Source organism: Phacochoerus africanus, chromosome 5 (genome assembly GCF_016906955.1).
Source record: "Phacochoerus africanus isolate WHEZ1 chromosome 5, ROS_Pafr_v1, whole genome shotgun sequence".
NCBI classification, from domain to species: domain Eukaryota; kingdom Metazoa; phylum Chordata; class Mammalia; order Artiodactyla; family Suidae; genus Phacochoerus; species Phacochoerus africanus.
In genome coordinates this window covers 30,043,596-30,066,622 of record NC_062548.1, presented here as the reverse complement: position 1 = coordinate 30,066,622, position 23,027 = coordinate 30,043,596, and the positions used below count along the sequence as shown (strand labels likewise).

Genomic DNA, 23,027 nt, shown 5'->3' with positions numbered 1-23,027 from the left:
GCGGGCAGCTCGTGCTTAGAGGGAGGGTGTCCGCCCTTCACAATCATGGCGGGCGACTCTGGCCTACTGGGCCGACGCTGCCCCTCACAATCATGGCGGCATGGAGGGGGCGGGGTCTGGAAGGGCGAATTGGGCTGGCAGTCCCTGAACTAGCGGTCATGTGACTGGGAAGATGGCCACCTTTCCCTGGTAAGGAAGAAGCGGCGGGTGGGCTTCAGGGGGAGGGTGTCCTTGGTTGTCTCCGGGACTCTGTCTCTGTCTCAGTGCGTGTCTCTGCGAGGGAGTGTGTGAACTGCTCTCTGTGGGGTTTGGAGGCGGCTCCCACCGCACCCCTGGGTTGTCTTGACCTCAGATCCCCCGCCGCTACTTGGCTTCAGAGAAACCCCCTGAACCGGACGGGTGGGATCTTAGTTCTTTCTCCCGCTACCCCTCCCCCGGCCTCCCACTCTCCCTTCTCCATTCATTCCCTAAAAAAACAACTTCCCCAGCTTCTGCTTTTCCAGAAGTCGGCGCGGGTTCTGGGGCGCTGGATGCAGAGAATGGGAGACTTGGCCATTTCCTGAACGACTCGGTTCAGCTGGGGGAGACTTCCTTTTCTCATCTGTAAAAGGGCTGCCGTGCATCCTGCTCTGTGCAGGGCCTTGCAGCGGGCACTGAGGATGCAGAGCCCTCAGACATACTCCTTTGGCTTAAGGGAGCTGAGAGTTTAGTGGGGGCAGGTACCCAGAATAGAAAGATATCCAAAGAAGGCACCGGGAGGAGGCACAACCACACCTGGCGCCTTAGGGAAGGCTTGGGAGAGGAAGAGTCTTCAATTGGGTTTTGGAGGATGAACAGAAGCTCATCCCAGTTAGAAGGAGCTAACTAACTGCGGGTGCCAAGGCTGATGTGCCTGTTGGGGCTTTTGTGGCTGGAGTAGCTAGGAGCTAGGTGCTTCAGGCTCCAGCTGTTTCTACCAGCGTGTGAAGAACTGGAGTAAGTTGTGATGGTAGCAGTAGGATTATCTGGCGACGTGAGCTCTCTGCTACATCTCAGGAAGGGAGATTGTATTCTGATCTTTTTCTGCAAGAGATGTGAAGTGGTTTACATTGAACGAGTGAGTAAGCAAATGAAAAAATATACAGCCCTAGACTTTAGAAATACATCCTTCTGGTTTTATGTTTGATAAACAGCTGTCTTCCTCGTGTTCACTTCACCTGGCTAACCCTTTTAAGAGTCTTCCTTCAAAAGCTTTGATACACCAGGTCAGGATTGGATGCCTCCTAGTGTTTGTAAGCCCTGCCTTGAATTTTCTTTGACCCAGTCCTGCAAAGCACCTTTTAGAGAATCACTAAGGCTTAAATGCCAAAACATCTGGCTTCAGCGAACTGATCTGGAATTTTAAAATAAAAAAATCAAGGAAGATGCTGTTTAATTCCAGGACATTTCTACCTTTGTTATTTTTACAGAGAGAGGTACCATAAGCCTTTTAGCACCTGGGGTCTCTACAGTTCCTAGTCTGGCTCTAAACATTTCTGTCTGAGGTCACTCATGTTCATGGTTCAGTTCTCCCAGTAGACTTGATGCTCCGTAAAGTTAAAGGGACTGAGTTTTAGGCATGCTTGTATCTCCAGTGTCTGGCATGGAGCTTGGCAGATAGTAGGTGTAGAGTAATATTTATTGAATGAATGAGAAAACTGAAGAGGCCCACAGATAGGTGTGTTTCTGTCATTAAATTTGACATTTATTGAGGCTTTGGTTTGTGCCAGGCACTGTGCTAAGTCCTTGACATGCAACATCTCATCTAATCCTACCTGCCCCATTTTTCAGATGAAGAAACGGAGGCAGAAAGATGAAGCAGTTGCACTAGTTTTACAGCCTGCGAGGTGCTCTGAGGTTTGGCGCTCACACCTCTGATTTAATCATGATTGCCAGCTGGCCCTCCAGTCTAGGTCCTGGACTGAGGCTCCTGGGTTGCAGGGCTCCCAAGTTCTGCTCTGTTGTCGGGGGTCTCCCCAGAATGTGTCCTCTCACCCACACTTTTTTTTTCTTTTTAAGGGCCACACCTGTGGCATATGGAAGTTCCCGGGTTAGGAGTCAAATTGGAGCTGCAGCTGCTGACCTACACCACAGACACAGCAACGCTGGATCCTTAACCCATTGAGCAAGGTCAGGGATCGAACCCAAATCCTTCCAGACACTGTGTTGGGTTTTTAACCCACTGAGCCACAACAGGAACTCCTCACCCACACTTTTTGTTATCACTAACCTCACATGTGAGGCCCAGTACACCATGGATCACATTTCCTTTTCAGTCCTGTGGCCATAGCAGTCTTAAAATATTGCTCTTTGGAGTCAGAATTTCTTTTTTTTCCTTTGTCTTTTGTCTTTTTAGGGCTGCACCTGTGGCATGTGGAGGTTCCCAGGCTAGGGGTTTAATCAGAGCTGTAGCCACTGGCATATGCCACAGCCACAGCAATGCCGGATCCTTAACCCACTGAGTGAGGCCAGGGATCAAATCCTCAACCTCATGGTTCCTAGTCAGATTCATTTCTGCTGCACCACGATGGGAACTCCTGGAGTCAGAATTTCAACATCATTTTCAGACTTTATCTGGGAGCGGGAGTATATTGTGATTGGGGGACGAAAACCTGTGTGGCCAGATGATGTCATTAGTAATTTCAAAAATCACTTGAGAATTCAAAAAGCAGTGGATTTCAATTTCCAATATAAGGAGATTAATTTGGTTAACTGATAAAAGGATTTTTACACATTTATGTTATCAGAGGTTAAAATTTGTGTATCAGCGTGTCAAATTTAAAAAGAGGGCCGTGTCAGCCTTTACTGGGAATTCTGGTGAAATGTGGACGCTGATTCTTAGGTCAGGATGTTTCAGCACTCCCCAGCTTGCTGGTGATCTGTGGCCCACCCTTGGAGTAGCCAAGGGCCAGACCAAGCCAGGAGTAGAGGTATGAAATGTTGACTTTTTTTTTTTTTTTTTTTCCCTGTGGTGGCTGCCAAGGAGCTGGACCAGTCTTTTGCATTGCTGGGAGCTGGGATTATGGGAATTTTTTTTACCAGCTGTATCAGCTGTGTTGGCAGGAAAAGTAAGGTGTTTTGAGAAAATGCCCACTAGAGGTCACTGTTAGCCTTTCCAAAGACCCAGGCATTGCAGAAAATGCTTTTCATTTCCCAAACCAGGGGAAGTGCTAAGGAACGGAGAGCAAATTTGAGGAAATAATGAAAGAAGCGATTGAAAAATCACAATATAGCAATTTGACATGGACTTTCAGGAAGGGTAACTGTTTCCTTTTTTCTTTTTAAAGGTATTTCCAGGAGTTCCTCTTGTGGCTTAGCAAACAAACCTGACTGGTATCCATGAGGACATGGGTTTGATCCCTGGCTTTGCTCAGTGGGTTGAGGATCCGGCGTTGCCGTGAGATGTGGTGTAGGTCCCAGATGCAGCTCCGATCTGGTGTTGCTGCAGCTGTGGTGTAGGCCAGCAGCTGTAGCTCCGATTTGACCCCTAGCCTGGGAACTTCCATATGCCATGGGTGTGGCCCTAAAAAGCAAAAAAAAAAAAAAAGGTATTTCCAGAAGCAGGATTTTTTTTCCCCAAAGAATTCCCTCCCTTCAAACTTAAAATTTCAGAGCTTAGTCCTTAAAAAACACAAACTGCTTTCTCAGACTCTCAAGTTGACCTGTAGGTAATCTGTAGGACTGCTGAGGACTAGAGACAGGCCCCCTCCAGTTGCATCTGTCTCTATCCTTTGCTCACCTCTTACAAGTTATCAACAGCCTCAGCTTCTCCATCTGTGAAATGGACATAATCATTTCATAGGATTGATTAAATGAGGAAATAGAGGTGAAGGGCTTGGCCTGGATCCTGGTACGTAGTGTCAGGGAGGGGAAAGTATCCTCCCCCACCCCTGAGTTCTTAGGGCTGGACTAAAATAAAATTGACAAAGACAGACTGGTGGGAGGAAAAGAAGCAAATTTTATTTATTTATTTATTTTTTGTCTTTTTAGGGCTGCACCCTTGACATGTGGAGGTTCCCAGGCTAAGGGTCGAATCGGAGCTACAGCTGCTGGCCTACATCACAGCCTTAGCAACTTGGGCTCTGAGCTGTGTCTGCGACCTACCCCACAGCTCATGGCAACACCAGATCCTTAACCCACTGAGTGAGGCCAGGGATCAAACGCGCAACGTCATGGTTCCTAGTCAGATTCGTTTCTGCCGCGCCACAACAGGAACTCCTTTGGGCTTTTTGTGTGTGTGTCTCATAAATCAAGGATTGGCTGGTAGCATATTAAAAGGAGTTTGGGGAGTTCCCGTCATGGCTCAGTGGTTAGTGAATCCGACTAGGAACCATAGGTTGCAGGTTTGATCCCTGGCCTCGCTCAGTGGGTTAAAGATCCGGTGTTGCCGTGAGCTGTGGGGTAGGTCGCAGACACGGCTTTGATCTGGCGTGGCTGTGGCTGTGGCTGTGGCTGTGGTGTAGGCTGGCAGCAACAGCTCCAATTAGACCCCTAGCCTGGGAACCTCCATATGCCACAGGTGCAGCCCTAAAAAGACAAAAGACCGAAAAAAAAAAAAATAAAAGGGATAGAAACAAACCTACACAGGATCTCAGTCATTTGTACTGTGTTAGGTTTCTGGGTTGGTGGGCTTATTGAGTAAAGCTGACCAATTGCAGGGCACAGTTAGATTGGGAGTTCACACAAATGGTCATGAAGTCGAGAGCTGAGAGTGGGGCTGGGAGAGGGGGTGGGTGGGAAGGGATGAATTCAATCAAGGCTTTTCTCCAAAAGGAAACAAAGGGGCCAGCTTCCTGTTCTCTTTGAAACTGAGACCTTTCCAAGGTTTTAAGTCTGTCTTTTTTTTTTTTTTTTTTTTTTTTTGCTATTTCTTTGGGCCGCTCCCGCGGCATGTGGAGGTTCCCAGGCTAGGGGTCCAATCGGAGCTGTAGCCACTGGCCTACACCAGAGCCACAGCAATGCGGGATCCGAGCCGTGTCTGCAACCTACGCCACAGTTCACGGCAACGCCGGATCATTAACCCACTGAGCAAGGGCAGGGATCGAACCCGCAACCTCACAGTTCCTAGTTGGATTTGTTAACCACTGCGCCACGACGGGAACTCCTAAGTCTGTCTTTTGACCAGCCAGCCATTTTGTCTTGAGGTTGTTTAAGTCATTTCACTCTTCTTGAATTTTACCGTAAACATTCAGGAAAAGCCAGGCTGCTCCTTCCACACCTTGTTTAGAAGTTTCTTCAGCCAGCCCTCCGATTTCATCACTCACAAGTTCTGCCTTCCACCAAATGCTAGGGCACGGACCTAATTCAGCCAAACTATCTGCTACTTGGGAGTTCCCGTTGTGGCTCAGCGATAAGGAACCTGACTAGTATCCATGAGGATGTGAGTTTGATCCCTGGCCTTGCTCATTGGGTTAAACTATTTGCTACTTGGGAGTTCCCGTTGTGGCTTAGCGATAAGGGACCCGACTAGTATCCATGAGGATGTGGGTTTGATCCCTGTCCTCGCTCAGTGGGTGAAGGATCCCATGTTGCCGTAACCTGTGGTGTAGGTCGCAGACTTGGCTCGGATATTGAGTTGCTGTGGCTGTGGTATAGGCTGGCAGCTGCAGCTCTATTCAACCCGCTAGCCTTGGAGCCTCCATATGCTTCACATGTGGCCTTAAAAAGACAAAAAAGAAAAAAACCAAAAGACCTGATGGCTACGTTACAAGGAGGATTGCTTCCCTCTGGCTTCCAATAACACGTTCCTCCTTTCTGTCTGGGGCCTCCTCACAAAGGCCTTTACCTTCCGTGGTTCTACCAGCATCTTGTTCCTGATGACTTGAGTATTTTATGAGAAGGCTGAAACTTTCTCTACAGCTTTCCTCTCTTTTCTGAGCCCTCACAGTAATCACTGGATAATTAATCCATTCAGGGCCATGACCTTTTTTTTTGGCATATGGAGGTTCCCAGGCCAGGGGTCACCTTGGAGCTGCAGCTGCTGAATCTACACCACAGCCACAGCCCCGCCAGATCCCCAACCCACTGAGCAAGGCCAGGGATCGAATCCGGATCCTCATGAATGTTTGTTGGATTCGTTTCCACCGGATCTCAGGGAGATTCCAGGGCCATGGCTTTTTCTAGCATGTATTTCAAAACTCTGCTCATTATCCAGTTCCAAAGCTACTTCCATATTTTTAGGTTTTTGTTATAATAGCACCTCACTCCTGGTACCAGTATTCTGGCTGCATCTCCATAAGACGGAGGAGAACTGGCTGCTCTTCTGTGTGGCTTCCTCCCCCTGCTCTATGCAGCTTGACTTAGGGGGAAGCCAAACCGCATCTCTCACTTCTCTGCTGCCTCCTCTCTTTACAAGCTCTTCCTTCAAGCCCTGGCTGTCTGCAAAGCCTTGAACGCTACTCTGTCTCTCCAGTCCCCTGAGTCTTCCTCAAAGCTCCTTGGCTGCCCTGCCTCCTAGCAGCTACCCTCTGGCTGGCGTCACCCTCATGTCCTATGAGAATCACCAGTGCCTGGCAAGGGACGGCTGGGCAAGAAGGTTGTCCTGGTGTCTGACCTCACAGGTCTTGTATGCTTTGGCAGCTCCTTATGCGTCAAACTGATTTTAGAACTTAAAATTTTTTTTTTCTTTTTATGGCTGCACCTGCAGCATATGGAGGTTCCTAGGCTAGGGGTGGCATCTGAGCTGCAGCTGGCAGCCTACGCCACAGGTATGGCAACACCAGTTCCAGGCTGCATCTGTAGCCTACACTGTAGCTTGCAGCAACTCCAGATCCTTAACCCACTGAGCGAGGCCAGGGATCAAACCGGCATCCTCATCAATAGTAGTTGGTTCTTAACCCGCCGAGCCACAACAGGAATGCCAAAATGTTTTTTTTTTTTTTTTTTTTAAATTTACCATTTCTTATGGTCTTGGTAGAAACGCTGTTCCACCATAAACTACTTTATCATTGAGGAAGTCTTGGCAAAAAACTTTTTAGGGTGTGTGCATCTCCAGCTAACTGGTTTCTTCTGGGTTTTGCTGCTTACCAGGCATTCGAGGAATAGGAACTACAAGGCTGAGTTTGCATCATGCCGGTTGGAGGCTGTACCACTGGAGTTTGGGGACTATCACCCCCTGAAGCCCATAACTGTAAGTACTGTCAGGAGTCCTTCTGTGACATTCTTGTTCCATGAAATTATAGCCAGTATTCCTGGGTCTTTCTCATTTTGCCCTTGGGAGCTGCTTTTGTGTATATAAATTAACCAGTTTGTTCTCTGCCCCATTTTTTGTGACATTGGTTACAGCCATCATCGTGTTTATTCTCATTTTCACATTAATGAGGTCTTCACGAGTGTGGGATGCCTTCGTTCCTGGTTTAGAGGTGTAAACAAAATACTTCTTTTTCAGGCCGAGCCTGCAACATATGGAAGTTTCCGGGCCAGGGATCGATTCCAAGCCACAGCTGCAGTAATGCCAGATTCTCTAACTCACTGTGCTGAGCTAGGGATTGAACCTAGGCTTCTTCAGTGTCCTGAGCCACTGCAGTTGATTCTTAACCCACCATGCCACAGCGGGAACTCTACAAAATACTTCTTAATTTGTCTATTTGGAATATTAAGATCACTCTGTAATTACTAATATAGGGTGCTGTCCTGAATAGTATCTAGTCCATCTGTGAGTTTATTTCAAAAAGAAAAGGAGTTCCCTGGGGGTTCAGCAGGTTAAGAATCCAGCACGGTCACTGCTGTGGCTTGGGTGGCTGCAGTGGCGCAGGTTGGATCCAGAGCTTCCGCATGCCGAGGGCATAGCCAAAACAAAGCAGACAGACACAAAAACAAGACAAAAAGCAAGCAGGAGACACAGATGGTCCCTGCTGTTAGCAGTTTTTCTTAGTAAGTAATAGAAGCTATGTGGTTGTCATCATGGGTGGGATGAGGTTGACAGATGCCAGCAGATACTGAGGACATCACAGGACCTGAGCACAGACGGAGACTAGATAAAGGAGGAGGTCGCAAGTCCGAGCTTTGGCCTCCTAGATCCTTGTGAGTTCACGGGGCTGCAGTTGACCCCCCAGTGAGCTGGTTCCACTCTTGGGAGCTCACTCGCCACGTGCTAACAGATCCGCTGCCGCAGCCCTAAGTCTCCATCCTGCTGGCTGAGCAACCCCACAGCGGGGAGAGTCTGTTCTCCCCAGTTGCCATGTGCCGCGTTGGGTTGTGTGTCCTTCCCTGCATCAGCCGAGGTGACTGGGGTGGGAAAGAGTGGATTGACTGGGCTGGGGTGAGTGTCCCTCCTGGGGACTGGGCGCAGAGGCCTCTCCACCAGGCCTGTCAGAGCGGAGAATCGGGCAGGGCTGCTCTCCCAGAGTTTGGACTGTTGAGCCGAAGATGGAGGAGGGATGGCAGGCCGACCAAGCCGACACACATACAGCAGTGGGAGGCACTCGATCCAGTCACCCAGGCTTCGTGGCACACCCCACAGGTTTAGGACAGGCTCTTCCAAAAAACCACCCTAGCTTCAGACTCTGGCTGTGGATTTGGGGGTACCCGGGCCACCTGCACTTTTGACCAACTGGCTACAAAGCCATGGATTTCCTACGACTCCCCTCAGGTTTGATAATTTACTAGAACGACTCCTAGAACTCCGAAAAGCCTAATGCTTAACACTTAGGATTTTATTATAAAGGATGCAGGACCAGCAGTGGCAAGAGACATGTAGGCCAAGATCTGGAGGGTCGTCTGCTGGTGCAGTCGGGGGCTTATGGCTCCCAGTACATCACGCATTCACTAACTGGGAAGCTCCACTGAGCTTTGGTGCCCAGACTTTTTGTGGGGGTTTTATTATGTGACATGATTTGTTGCTTCCTTGGTCGCCTGATTGTCCTGGATCTCTTGCCTCCCTCCTCTCTGCGGAGATCAGGCTGTTATCACCTGGCTCAGAGTCCCAACTCTCTAATCATATATATGTTTGGTCTTTCTTGTGACCACAGCGGCCATGCTACATCCTCTCATTAGCATAAACACAGGTGTGACGGAGGGCTTATGAGTGACAGATGCCCCAAGGATTTAGAACTTTAAGAGTTTCCCTTCCAGGAACCAGGGACAAAGGCCAGTCAAATTCTTTTTTATCCAATACTCTTTCTGCATCATTCGGTTGCATTCTGTTCTCCCCTCTCCCCTCCCCAAGATTGGTTCTCTCTGCTTCCCAATGGACACATGCCCAAAGTGTCACAGCATCACTGTCCCTCGGCCTCTGGCCCTAGTTTTCATAGCTTCCTCATTTAAGAAGGAGGGGAGCCTGACTAGCTTTTCTGATGTTGATTCTCAGTTTTCAGCAGACAGGGAGTTCCCTGGTGGTCTAATGATTAGGATTAGGGCTTTCAACTGCCATCCAGGTTTAATTCCTGCTCTGGGAACTGAGATCCCACATCAAGCCACTGCATGCTGCGGCCAAAAAATTAAAAATTAAAAATTAAAAAAATTTTTTTGTTTTTTCCCAGCATACAGACTCTGGGTGGATCCTCTTGGCTCATGGGGTTCACCCCAGTCTGGTCTGACGTTGGGGAGGGATGGGGGCCAGTGGAACAAAAACATGGCTTCACACCCCAATACCCCTACGTGGCCCCCAACACATACACCAGGAAGTAGCATTGGGGGAGGTTCTCCAAGAAGGGGTGTGTTAACCACCCACTGCTTAGTGACGATGAGATGGCTCTGCAGCCACCGAGACTGGCTTCAAGTCCGACTACCCAGGGATCTCCCACATCCAAGTCCATCACTCTCCCTAGGCCATTGCTGGGAGATGCAGATTCTGATGCAGGAGGTGTGGGGCGGGGCTTGAGAGCCTCCGGGTGATGTGGACGCTGCTTGTCCGGAGCCCACACTTTGGGGAAGAAGGCCCTGCAAGAATTCAGTTATGGCACTGCTACCTTCTGCGTCGCAGTGGCCGTGTCGCTCCCTTCCTGACCCTGATTTCTCCCCATCCCTTCCTCCACAGCTGGGATCCGGAGCCATAGCACTTTGTCCCCCAAAATAAGTGTCCCTGCAAAGGAGTGGTCAGTCCAGCCAGTGGGACGAGGGGAAGCCCATCTGAGGGTTTCACTGGGCAGAGTCATCGGAGACTTGGCTTCTACCTCCATACATTCTCCCCACAGGTCACCGAGTCAAAGACAAAGAAAGTGAGCCGGAAGGGGAGCACTTCCTCCACGTCCTCCTCATCCTCCAGCTCCATGGTGGACCCTCTGAGCAGCGTGCTGGATGGGACCGACCCCCTCTCCATGTTCGCAGCCTCTGCTGACCCCGCCACCCTGACGGCTGCCATGGTAACACTCCCAGCTGGTGGTCGGTCCCGAGGGTGCCAGGGATTGGGGGTGTTTACTGCACAAGTAACGCGCAGTGGATCCTGGCTGTGACAATTCAGATCATCCAGATGCGAGGACACAGCTGGTGAGGGGCTGGTGTAGATCCTGGAAACTGCTGCTGCTTCCTTTTTTTTTTTTTTTTTTAAGCATTTAAAAATTCTTTATTTTCGTTTCACTCTTTTTATAGTCTTTCTTTCAGATTTATTTTTGTATAAAGACATAAAAGAGTCCCTCCATTTTCACATAAAAAAAAAAATCGAACACTGCTGATGAAGTCCTGTTGACCAGTTTTCCTCATTCTTTGCCCCACTCTAGAAGTCATCCGTGTCATCTGTGAAATGTATCGTCTTTAACTGTTTCTTTGTGTTTTTATAGATATTTATGACAATGATGTCTGAGCATTTAGATACATACTCATATGTAAGCAACAACAATAATAGTATCAGTTAACTGCATCGTAGGCATTTTCTTTTTTCAGGGCTGCACCTGCAGTTTGTGGAAGATCCCAGGCTTGGGGCAGAATCACAGCTGCAGCTGTGGGCCTACGTCACAGCCACAGCAATGCAGGATCCAAGCCACCTCTGTGACCTATGCCGCAACTTGTGGCGATGCTGGATCCTTAACCCACTGAGCGAGGCCAGGGATGGAACCTGCATCTTCACGGACACTTACGTCAGGTTCTTAACCCGATGAGCCAAAGCAGGAACTCCAAGGCAACAAACACGTTCTTAAGCTTTTGACAGCTGCTGCCAGACTGTTCTCCAAAAAGCCTTCACCGGTTTGCCCTCCTGCCAGCACAGCAGTATTTCAGAGTGCCCGTCCCCTGTGTCTCTGCCAACCTGGATCTTAGCAGTCATTGGAAATCTTGCCATTCTGATTGTCGAAAAATGATCTCTTTCAGTTTGCCTTTCCTTGATTTTTAATGAGTTTGAGCATCTTTGGATAAGTTTATTGGCCCTGCGTGGTGAATTGGCCTGAAAAATGTTTATCACAGTAAACCTTTGGACAGATCTTTTAGCTTCTGCAATGAGAGACTGTCTGCCTTCTGCTCATACTTTTTTTTTTTTTTTTAAAGCTTTGCTGAGCTACAGTGGACAAAGTTGTAGGATATTTAGAGTGTACATTGTGATTTGATGCACATAACTTTGTGAAAGGATCCCTTTCATTGGGTTAATTAACTCATTTCTCGCCTCCCATATTTACCCATCTTTTGGAGAGAACCTTTAAGTTCTCCTAAGTCTTAGCAAATTTCAGTTATGAAATACTGTGTTCTCAACTGGCCTCACCACGTTTGCTTATACTTTTTAAGAAAAGACTCAAAAATAGCTGCTAAGGAGACCCTCTTGCCTTTCCTTAGGACAGCTCCAGAAAGAAACGAGACAGAGATGATAACTCCATTGTCGGATCCGATTTTGAGCCTTGGGCCAGCAAACGAGGAGAAATCCTTGCCCGGTACACGACCACAGAAAAGCTCTCCATCGTGAGTACCAGTACACTCCTCGCAGCTTCCATTTTGCATTTAGTAGGAATTTTTGGTCTTCTTTTTTGCCGCAGCCGTAGCATATGGAGGTTCCCAGGCAAGGGACCGAATCCCAGCTGCAGCTCTGACCTACACCACAGCTGTGGCAATGCCGGATCCTTAACCCGCTGCGTTGGGTCAGGGATTGAGCCTGTGCCACTGCACGGACTCAAGTGGCTGCACTCAGATTCTTCTTCTTCTTCTTCTTTTTTTTAAATTTTGCTTTTTAGGGCCGAACCTGTGGCACATGGAGGTTCCCAGGCTAGGGTTTGAATTGGAGCTGCAGCTGCCAGCCTGCACCGTAGCCCCAGCAATGCCAGATCTGAGCCACGTCTGCGACCTACACCGTAGCTCATGGCAATGCTGGATCCTTAACCCCCTGAATGAGGCTAGGGATCAAACGCGCATCCTCATGGATACTAGTCGGGTTTCTTTCCGCCAGGCCATGACGGGAACTCCACCAGTCAGGTTCTTAACCCACTGCGCCATAGCAGGAACTCCAGTAATGTCTTTTGTTATGATTCTGCACCTAATTCCAGTATATAGGTTTTCTCGCCCTGACTAAGCCGTCCTCCAACACCAGCTGGGTGTCCTGTAATTCAGCTCAATCCTGCTACTGTCACCTGGAGAAAGCATCTGATCCCACGGGGTAAGGGCTCAGTCCCCCAGGACTGCACCCCTGCCCCTCAGATGCCAGTCCCAAATCCAGGTTGTTACTTTACTTCTGAACAACTTAGTACAAATCAGAGGTTCCCATAGCCACCTCCTTGGGCTCGGTTAATTTCCCAGAGTGGCTCACAGAACTCAAAAACCTGTGGACTCACTAGATTCCTGGTTTATGGCAAAGGAGATTAAAGATATTAACGGATGTGAACCAGCAGCCAGATGAAGAGATGTGCAGGGTGAGGTCCTGAACAAAGACACGGCAGCACGCGGATGTGTTCCCGTCCCCTAGCCCGCAAGCTCTCTGAACCGTGTCCTTTTGGGTTTTTCTGGAGGCTTCAGTACATAGACAGGAGTATTAAACTGCTGGCCACTGACGGTGAATTCAATCTCCAGCCCTTCTCCCTTTCTGGGAAATCAGGGAGGTGGGGCTGAAACCCTCTAAGATGTGGTTGGTTCCCCTGACAACCAGCCCTCAGGCTCAGGAGCTTCCAAAACGAAACCAAAGACTCCTGGATCCCTCTCCTCACTTAGGAAATTTCAAGGGTTTGGGGAGCTGCTCAGTGTCCTACTGTGCACCGGACAGCCCCGACCAGAGTACTTTCCAGCCTGTAATGTCAGTGTTATTGAGGTCGTGAAACCCTGATTTAGAGTAAGCTAAATGTTTTTGTGTGCCACCATTGTCCTCAAACTTTTGCTGTTTATTCTCTCACGTTAATTAAGAGTCCCGCAATGAGTACAAATATGAATCTCTGGAGTTTCTAGTGAGCTGTATTTTCTTCCTTTGAATAAATATTTCTATTTTTCGTTTGGTTATGTAAATGGCTTCGTTGGAGAATGATGGGTCATCTTGTCTTAGTGCTACTTGAATAATAATTTAAGTATTTTACAAGTTTTTACTGGTCATAGAATCCAGTCAGTTTTAAAAAATACTAATACTTTTTTTTTTTGACTCTGCAGAATCTTTTTATGGGATCTGAAAAAGGTAAGTTTTTGTTATTGTTACTATCTCTCTTTTTTTTTTTTTGTCTTTTTGGGGCCGTACCTGCGGCATATGGAGGTTCCCAGGCTAGGGTTCAAATTGGAGCTGTAGCTGCTGACCTGCACCACAGCCATAGCAACACTGGATCCGAGCCATGTCTGTGACCTACACCATAGCTCACAGCAACGCCGGATTCTTAACCCACTGAGTGAGGGCCAGGGATCAAACCCTCATTCTCATGGATAATAGTCAGATTTGTTTCCTCTGTGCCACAACGGGAGCTCCTACGTGTATCTTTATGAATTATGTTTTTTCCCCAGGTATATGCCCTGCAGCGGGCTTGCTAGAACATATGGTAGTTCTGTATTTCGTTTGCTAAGGAACCTCTGTACTATTCTCTATAGTGGTTGCACCAATTTACATTCCCACCGACAGGGTAGGAGGGTTCCTTTTTTTCCACACCCTCTCCAGCATCAAATGTCAAGGGGCCTCTCTGAGGCTGGCCTGCCATGCTCCCATGGGCAGCTCCTGAGCAGAAATGTTTTTGATGAAACTTTGGTTACATCAGGATGTTGCTAGCAAAATCTCAGAGTTTTCTGTAATGAAGTTTTTCCCTGGCCTCTTTATTCCTGATGAAGTGGAGAGATTGCCTTCCTTTGGGGGCCTTGGTGACAGAGGAAAGCCACCTATGTGACCTGAGTCCATTCTGTTTAGGCAAAGCCGGTACCGCTGCATCTGCAATGTCAGAGAAGGTTCGGACCAGACTGGAGGAGCTGGATGACTTCGAGGAGGTGAGTAATTGCTGAGCACAGCGAGGAGTGGTGCTTCCACTGCTTCTGCCAAGCGAGGTCCCTCTCAGTGGCTGTGTGTTGTGTTCAGTCCTCCGAGGCACCTGCCGACTCAGAGAAAGATGCCAGTGGTGCGGTTGGCCGAGCTCACAGGAACCCGCCGCCAGCTGGTTTTCTGAAGGCGCTTTTCTCACCGTGATGCCTGAGCAAATCCGGGGCATCTGGGGACAGGTCGAACTGTGGGAGCCAACTGGAGCCATCTCCCACGTGGTGTAAAATGATCACATCTGCTGCAGAATCTTTTAATTAGCCTGCCTGTACTTTTAAAGAACATGACTCATTTACCAACTCATAAAAATTTGCAAATTGAACAGATGAATCCAGATTGCTGGCTTCTCCTACATCCCACCTGATAACTGTGGGCCCACATTCTTGCTTTTAACCTGGGTGTGCACCGTTAGCTTGCCTGGCCCAGTTCACTCATAGACCTTACTAGCCTGGCCCTTGGAGACAGGTGAGTTTGCAGCCTCTGAAGTATCACTTGGAGAAGCAGCGCAGCGGCGGCGGGTAAGAAGGCAGACTCTGGAGCCAGACTGCCTGGGTTTGAATCGTGGATCTACCATCTGTGGGGCAAGGTGCTCAAGAGCTTGGGCTCTGTGCGTCAGTTTATTTATCTGTAAGCAGGGGGGTGGGGTGGGTGGGGGTGGTGCTACCTAGTCCATACCTCTTAGGGTTGTTACAGGGGATTAGAGGAGTTAATGTATGTGAAGTGACTAGACCTCACCCAGCCCATGGTACATGCTTTGCAAGTGTTAGCTGCTGTCATTGTCACAATTCTGAGTCTACAGGCCTTAGATGGACTGCTTATTCACAGGGTGCCCTTGGGCATTCATCTGACTATACCTTTTCATTTCATCTTACAATGGGGACAAAGAATACTGCTCACAGCAGCAGATGGCTGCCCCGTGGCTTCCAGGTTAATGTAGCATGTCAGGATAAGTTTAGGTTGTGCTGCGGTAACAAATGAACCCCCATATCTCAGTGGCTTTATATAACAAGTGTTCATTTCTTCCTTGCATTACTCGTCCAGTGTAGGTGATGGACGCACCACCATCTCGAGGTGCTGCCATCCCAGCTGATGGCTTCGTCACCGTAGAGCAGAAGAAGGGCTCACTTTCATGGCCTCAGCTCAGAAGGGACCCATGCTGCTGTGCTCGAAGCCCATTTGTCCAAATTAGTTACGTAGCTCCTCCTACAGCAGAGGGGCAGGGAGGATCCTATCTCACAGTGCAAGTGAGCAGTTGGGATCGGTCCAGGTTTCCTGAATCTCCTTCTTATATTTATTTAATCAAGAGTTCTTCCAGCAGTCCCACTCCTGGGCATATATCCAGAGAAAACTCTAATTTGAAAAGATACATGCACCCCAATATTTGGCAGCACTATTCACAATAGCTAAGACTCGGAACAACCTAAATGTCTGTCAACAGATGAATGGATATGTGTATGTATGTATACACACACACTCAACTATTACTCAGCCTTAAAAAAGAATGAAATAATGTCATTTGTGGCAATATGGATGGCCCTAGAGATTATCATGCTAAGTGAAGTAAGTCAAAGACCAATATCATATGATATCACTTATATGTGGAACCTAAAATATGATACAAATGGAGTTCCCGTCGTGGCTCAGTGGTTAACGAACCTGACTAAGAAACATGAGGTTGCGGGTTCGATCCCTGGCCTTGTTCAGTGGGTTAGGGATCTGGCGTTGCCGTGAGCTGTGGTGTAGGTCACAGATGTGGCTCAAATCCCGTGTTGCTGTGGCTCTGGTGTAGGCCAGCAGCTGTAGCTCCAATTCCACCCCTAGCCTGGGAACCTCCATATGCCGCGGGAGCAGCCCTAGAAATGGCAAAAAGACAAAAATAAATAAATAAAAATAAAGTAAAATATGATACAAGTGAACTTATTTATAAAACAGAAACAGCCTCACAGACATAGAAAACAAATTATGGTTACCAAAGAGCGGAGAAGGAATAAATTGGGAGTTTGGAATTAGCGGATACAAACTGCTGTATATAAAATAGATAAACAACAAAGCCTTCTGTAGAGCATAGGGAACTATATTCAATATCTTGTAATAAACTATAATGGAAAAAATATGAAAAAAAATGTATTCGTATATGTACAACCAAGTCACTTTGCTGTACACCAAAAACCAACACAGCGTTGTAAATCAACTATATTTCAGTTTAAAAAAAAAAAACCTCTTTGCTTTGGATTCTAGGGAACATTCATATGAAAAAAATATTTGGTGGAGTTCCTATTGTGGCTCAGTGGTAACGAACCTGAGTAGTGTCTATGAGGACATGGGTTCAATCCCTGGCCTCGATCAGTGGGTTAAGGATCCGGCACTGCCTCCAGCTGTGTTATAGGTTGCAGATGTGGCTTGGATCTGGCTTTGCTGTGGCTGTGGTGTAGGTCGGCACCTGCAGCTCCAATTCAATTCCTAGCCTGGGAATTTTTTAGGTGTGGACCTAAAAAGCAAAAAAAAGATTTGGTTCCTGGCCTCCTCATGTGGGTTAGCATGACCCTCACTCCTGTGAGCTGTGTAAACAGCTTCTTAACCATAGCCAAGGATTAATGAGCATGAACTGTGTGCCAGGGTGGTGTTGGGTCTTTACGTCTGTTGTCATTTTCATCCATGTGATGACCTCGCCCTCTTCTGCCATGGGTTTTTGCTGTGGTCTGTTCTCTGTTCTGCATGCTCTCCCCTGGTCTAGTTAACTCCCTCCATTTCCTGGTTAACACCCGTCCATCCCTGAGAGTTTGTCTCAAGCATCGCTTCCCTCAGGAGACCATTCTTTTTTTTTTTTTTTTTGTCTTTTTGCTATTTCTTGGGCCGCTCCCTTGGCATATGGAGATTCCTAGGCTAGGGGTCCAATCGGAGCTGCAGCTGCTGGCCTACACCAGAGCCACAGCAACTCGGGATCCGAGCCGCGTCTGAGACCTACACCACAGCTCACAGCAACGCCGGATCCTTAACCCACTGAGCAAGGCCAGGGACCGAACCCGCAACCTCATGGTTCCTAGTTGGGTTCGTTAACCACTGCGCCACGACGGGAACTCCAGGAGACCATTCTTGACCACATGTCTAGAGTCCATTCAGAGATGCACCTTTTACCCAACATTTGACTATCCCTGAAATTGGGCTGCATCTAGGAGTTCCCGTCGTGGCTCAGTGGTAACAGACCCGCCTAGTATCCATGAGGATTCAGGTTTGATCCCTGGCCTCTCTCAGTGGGTTAAGGATTTCGTGTTGCCGTGAGCTGTGGTGTAGGTTGAAGATGCGGCTCAGATCCCACATGGCTCTGGCGTAGGCTGTGGCGTAGGCTGGCAGCTGCAGCTCCGATTGGACCCCTAGCCTGGGAACTTGATATGCCGCAAACGTGGGCTTAAAAAGACCAAAAAATAGCTGGGCTGTGTCTCTCAATTGGTGCATGTCCGTGATCAGTGTCTTTTCTTCCTTAGTGGTATATAAAACTGTTGTGCTCTTACAGTGGGCCTCTCAGATTCTGAGAACTTGGATGTGTGTTTTCGTAGAATTGTTTTCTCCAAGCATGTGTCTCAGTTTTGTGTGAACGTCCATCTTGTCCTCCGTCCCTCAAACTCCATTAGGGCTGAAATGCTGTCTCTTTGCTCAGCCTGGTATCTGGAGCATCTGGTATACCACCTTGCCTGGCACACCGCACACCCCGGGGATGGCTGAATAAGGTCAATCGTGTCATCACCATTCACCCGTGAGCCTCAGGGAGGAAAGCAGCTCACCTAGAATCAAACAACCAGAAAGCCGCTGAGCTGGGGGTGGCGCAGGTCTGACATGTGTTCCAGGCCAGTCTCTCAGTCACTGCACTGGGCCCATCTTGGCAGCGAACTCAGAGAACCTTTTGATCACAGGACAAAACTATCAGTCGTGGTCGGGGTATGAGGGCGACTTAGAGACCGAAACTCGGCTCATAGTCTCTGTTGTTCTGGGTGGGCGGGCGTCCCGCAGTGTGTGTTATCCCTGCGCCTTTATCCTTCTCCTTTCTGCCCACAGGGATCCCAGAAGGAGCTGTTGAATTTGACTCAACAGGATTATGTGAACCGCATTGAGGAGCTCAACCAGTCCCTGAAGGACGCCTGGGCCTCGGACCAGAAAGTGAAGGCTCTAAAAATAGTCATCCAGGTAAGGTCGAGTGCCTTTTTTTTTTTATTCTTCACACCCCCCCCCCCCCACCAGAATTTCCTTTGTAAAACTCCTTTGTGGATAATTAGGGTTTTCAGAGGCCTGCCTTCAGGGTCTTACCCTAATTTTTTTCATCTGTTCCATTTTCACTTATGTCCTCTGCAAGGCTATGATTATGAATCAGTGTGTTTATGAGACATCTAATCCCAGGGACACCATGTATAGCTGCACAGGTTGTGCACTGTACACATCCGGGAAATTCACCCTCCGTTAGAGAATTAATGTCGTCTGGCTCGCGCCCCCCCTCCCCACGAGTTGTGCAGTTCATTCGTCCTGTTACAGCACCTGATGCGTCTATGATTTGTGTAGACTAAAGAGTGAGCGACTGTGTTTCGGGTTTCCTTGGCCAGATTTTTTTTTTGTATCTTGGAGACTAATGGTTGTGGTGTCTCTGACATGTGCACTTTGGGATCTTGGGCTGCATGATGATGTTTGGCAGAGAAAGCGGGTGTTACGGTGTGAGGAGAGGTATGTTTGTCGACTCCTCTTTGGTGGTGAATTTGTTGATGCAGGACCACGCTTGGATCCCAAGAGCAAGTTCTGTAGGGAAAACAGCTTGTCTCGCTTCTTGACTCTTAAGATCATCCTGTTTTGGCAAAACATACGCAAAAGCACACTTCAGAGGAATAAGTGTGCATTCGGATTCCAGAGCAGGTTAATGTATTTTCTGAACAGCCACTTTGGTTCAGAAGGACAGAGCTCATTCTTGTCTCTTGGCGCGGGAAGGCAACGTTTGTTTTCGAATCCTTTTCTCTGGAGAGAGGCTTAGCAGAGTCTGGGAGTCTTTACACTGGGTACTTGAAGTCTTTTACGGTGACACTTTGTGTGGCAGGTGCTATTTTTGGGGGGCCTTTTTTTTTTTTTTTTTTTTGGTGTTCATGACAGAGGCAAACCCCAGCCTGATTCCCTTGCCTTGTGGTTGTTCGTGGACAAAGTAAATACTTCTCGAAGGATTCTCTCATCCTGCAGGCACGCGATGGAGGGTGCTTGCTGAGGGGCTCCAGTGAGCCAGTATCTCAACTAACAAGAGCTTCTTCAACATATTTTTGTTGGCACCATCTCTGCATAGAGTGTCATGGTCTAGAACGGTGACTTCTAAGAGTTTTACATCTGGAGGAGATTTGATTCATGTCTTCCAAAAGAAAATAACCATGAAAGTGTTTAATTAACTCCACATCTGGTGAAGAGTAACTATTTGACTTGTGGCACTTTAAAGACTGCCTTCTATTTTATTTTATTTTATTTTGTTTTGTTTTATTTTATTTTTGTCTTTTGTCCTTTTAGGGCTGCACCTGCGGCATATGGAGGTTCCCAGGCTAGGGGTCTAATCGGAGCTGTAGCTGCCGGCCCACACCACAGCCACAGCAACACCAGATCCCAGCCTCGTCTTCGACCTACACCACAGCTCACGGCAACGCAGGATCCTTAACCCACTGAGCGAGGCCAGGGATCGAAGCCACAACCTCATGGTTCCCAGTTGGATTTGTTTCCTCTGCACCACAGCAGGAACTCCTTATTTTATTTTTTACTGTGATTTTTATTTTTTCCATTGTAGTTGATTTACCATTTTCTAACAGTTTCTACTGTACAGCAAGGTGACCCAGTAACACATACACATGTCCTTTTTCTCACCGTATCCTCCATCATGTTCCATCACAAGTGACTCAATCCAGTTCCCTGTGCTATACAGCAGGATCGCATTGCTTCTCCACTCCAAATGCTATAGTTTGCATCCACTAACCCCAGACTCCCAGTCCATCCCACTCCCTCCCTCTCCCTCTTGGCAACCACAAGTCTGTTCTTCATGTCCATGAGTTTCTTTTCTGTGGAAAGGTTCGTTTGTGCCGTATATTAGATTCCAGATATAAGTGATATCATATGGTATTTGTCTTTGTCTTTCTGACTTATTTCACTTAGTGTCAGAGTCTCTAGTTCCATTCATGTTGCTGCAAATGGCATTATTTTGTTCTTTTTAATGGCTGAGTAGTATTCCATTGTGTATATGTACCACATCTTCTTAATCCACTCCTCTGTCAGTGGACATTTAGGTTGTTTCCATGTCTTGGCTATTGTGAATAGTGCTGCAGTGAATACACAGGTGCATGTGTCTTTTTTAAGGAAAGTTTTGTCTGGATATATGCCCCGGAGTGGGATTGCTGGGTCATATGGTACTTCTATGTATAATTTTCTAAGGTACCTCCATACTGTTCTCCATAGTGGTTGTAGCAATTTACATTCCCACCAACAGTGCAGGAGGGTTGCCTTTTCTCCACACCCTCTCCAGCATTTGTTATTTGTGGACTTATTAATGATGGCCATTCTCACAGGTGTGAAGTACCTCATAGTAGTTTTGATTTGCATTTCTCTAATAATCAGAGATATTGAGCATTTTTTGATGCGCTTGTTGGCCGTCTGTATATCTTCTTTGTAGAAATGTCTATTCAAGTCTTTTGCCCATTTTTCCATTGGGTTGTTGGCTTTTTTGCTGTTGAGTTATATGAATTGTTTGTATATTTATTCTAGAGATTAAGCCCTTGTCATTTGCATCGTTTGGAACTATTTTCTCCCATTCTGTAAGTTGTCTTCTTGTTTTTTTTAATGGTTTCCTTTGCTGTGAAAAAGCTTGTCAGTTTGATTAGGTCCCATTGGTTTATATTTGCTTTTATTTATTTCTGTTGCCTTGGGAGACTGACCTAAGAAAACATTTGTAGGGCTGATGTCAGAGAATGTTTTGTCTCTGTTCTCTTCTAGGAGTTTGATGGTATCTTGTTTTACGTTAAGTCTTTAAGCCATTTTGAGTTTATTTTTGTGCATGATGTGAGGATGTGTTCCAGTTTCATTGATTTACATGCAGCTGTCCAGTTTTCCCAGCACCACTTCCTGAAAAGACTGTCTTTCTCCCATTTTATAGTCTTTTTTTTTTTTTTCTAGGGCCACACCTGTGGCATATGGAGGTTCCCAGGCTAGGGGTCCAATCGGAGCTACAGCTGCTGGCCTACATCACAGCAACAGCAGCATCAGATCCAAGCCGAGTCTGTGACCTACACCATGGCTCACGGCGACACCAGATCCTTAACCTATTGAGCAAGGCCAGGGATCGAACCTGCAACCTCATGGTTCTTCGTCAGATTCATTAACCACTGAGCCACGACAGGAACTCCCCATTTTATATTCTTGCCTCCTTGGTCGAAGATTAATTGACCGTAGGTGTTTACATTTATTCCTGGCTTCTCTGTTCTGTTCCTTGGGTCCGTATGTCTGTTTTGGAACCAGTACCACACTGTAAAGACTGCCATCTTTATCCAGAAACACTAGTCGAGGCACAGAGTATGGAGAAATGGGCCCGGTCCCCCTTATTTGCTCTGCAGTAAGGTTTTACTTCGTTTTGTGTTTTCATCTTCATTGAGAGATACTTTATATGTATCCCCAAACCCAGCACTGTAAATGTATAATTCAGTGACTTTTAGCAAGTTTATAGAGTTTTGCAGCTATTTTACATGATTCAGTTTCAGCCCCAGAAAACCACTGATCTGCTTCCTCACTCTATGAATTTTCCTTTCCTGGACATTTCACATATGTAATCTTTTGCATCTGGCTTCTTATCATTTTATGAGGTTCATATATGTTGCAATTTGAGTACTTTCAACATTTTTACTGCTGACAAATATTTCATTACATGCATAGCCACGTTTTATTTATCTGTTAACAAGTTGGTGGACATTTAGTTTGTATCCATCCTGGCTGTTATGAATAATACTGCTGTGAACAATTGCATACAAGTCTTTATATGGACATATATTTTCATTTTTCTTGAATAGATTTTCTAGGAGTGGAATTGCTAAGCTAGATGGTAAGTTTATGTTTAACTTTTTGAGAAATGACCAAATTGCTTTCTAAAATGGCTACACCGGAGTTCCCACTGTGGCACAGTGGAAACAAAGAACCATGAGGTTGCAGGTTTGACCCCTGGCCTCGCTCAGTGAGTTAAGGATCTGGCGTTGCCATGAGCTGTGGTGTAGGTCACAGACGCAGCTCAGATCTGGCATTGCTGTGGCTGTGGTGTAGGCCGGCAGCTATAGCCCCGATTTGACCCCTAGCCTGGGAACCTCCATATGCCATGAGCGCGGCCCTAAAAAAAAGAGATAAAATGGCTATACCATTTGTCTTCCCACCAGCAGTATATGAGAGTTCCAGTTCCTCCATATCTTTTTGATCACTCTTATTGTCCTTTTTTTTTTTTTTAATGGCCACATCCACAGCATATGGAAGGTCTTTGGCCAGGGATTTAATCCAAGCCACAACTGCGACCTATGCCAGATCCTTTAACCCACTGTGCCACAGTGGGAACTCCTGTTGTCCATCTTTTTAATTATAGCCATCCTCAGGGGTTTGAAGTGGTATCTCATTGTTTTAATTTGTTGACTCATGA

General features: G+C 47.2%; 1 protein-coding gene across 1 annotated transcript in view; it reads left to right on the top strand.

The window, feature by feature from the left end:
- The first annotated feature begins 88 nt into the window (after positions 1 to 88).
- VPS35L (VPS35 endosomal protein sorting factor like) overlaps positions 89 to 23,027 on the top strand; it is a 115,553-nt gene continuing 92,614 nt past the window's right edge. The window contains exons 1-7 of the mRNA XM_047780388.1: positions 89 to 189; positions 7,048 to 7,147; positions 10,152 to 10,319; positions 11,716 to 11,838; positions 13,501 to 13,525; positions 14,237 to 14,313; positions 18,410 to 18,538. Of these exons, the coding sequence (XP_047636344.1) occupies positions 173 to 189; positions 7,048 to 7,147; positions 10,152 to 10,319; positions 11,716 to 11,838; positions 13,501 to 13,525; positions 14,237 to 14,313; positions 18,410 to 18,538 (639 nt within the window). The 5' untranslated portion in view covers positions 89 to 172. The remainder of the gene's footprint in view (positions 190 to 7,047; positions 7,148 to 10,151; positions 10,320 to 11,715; positions 11,839 to 13,500; positions 13,526 to 14,236; positions 14,314 to 18,409; positions 18,539 to 23,027) is intronic.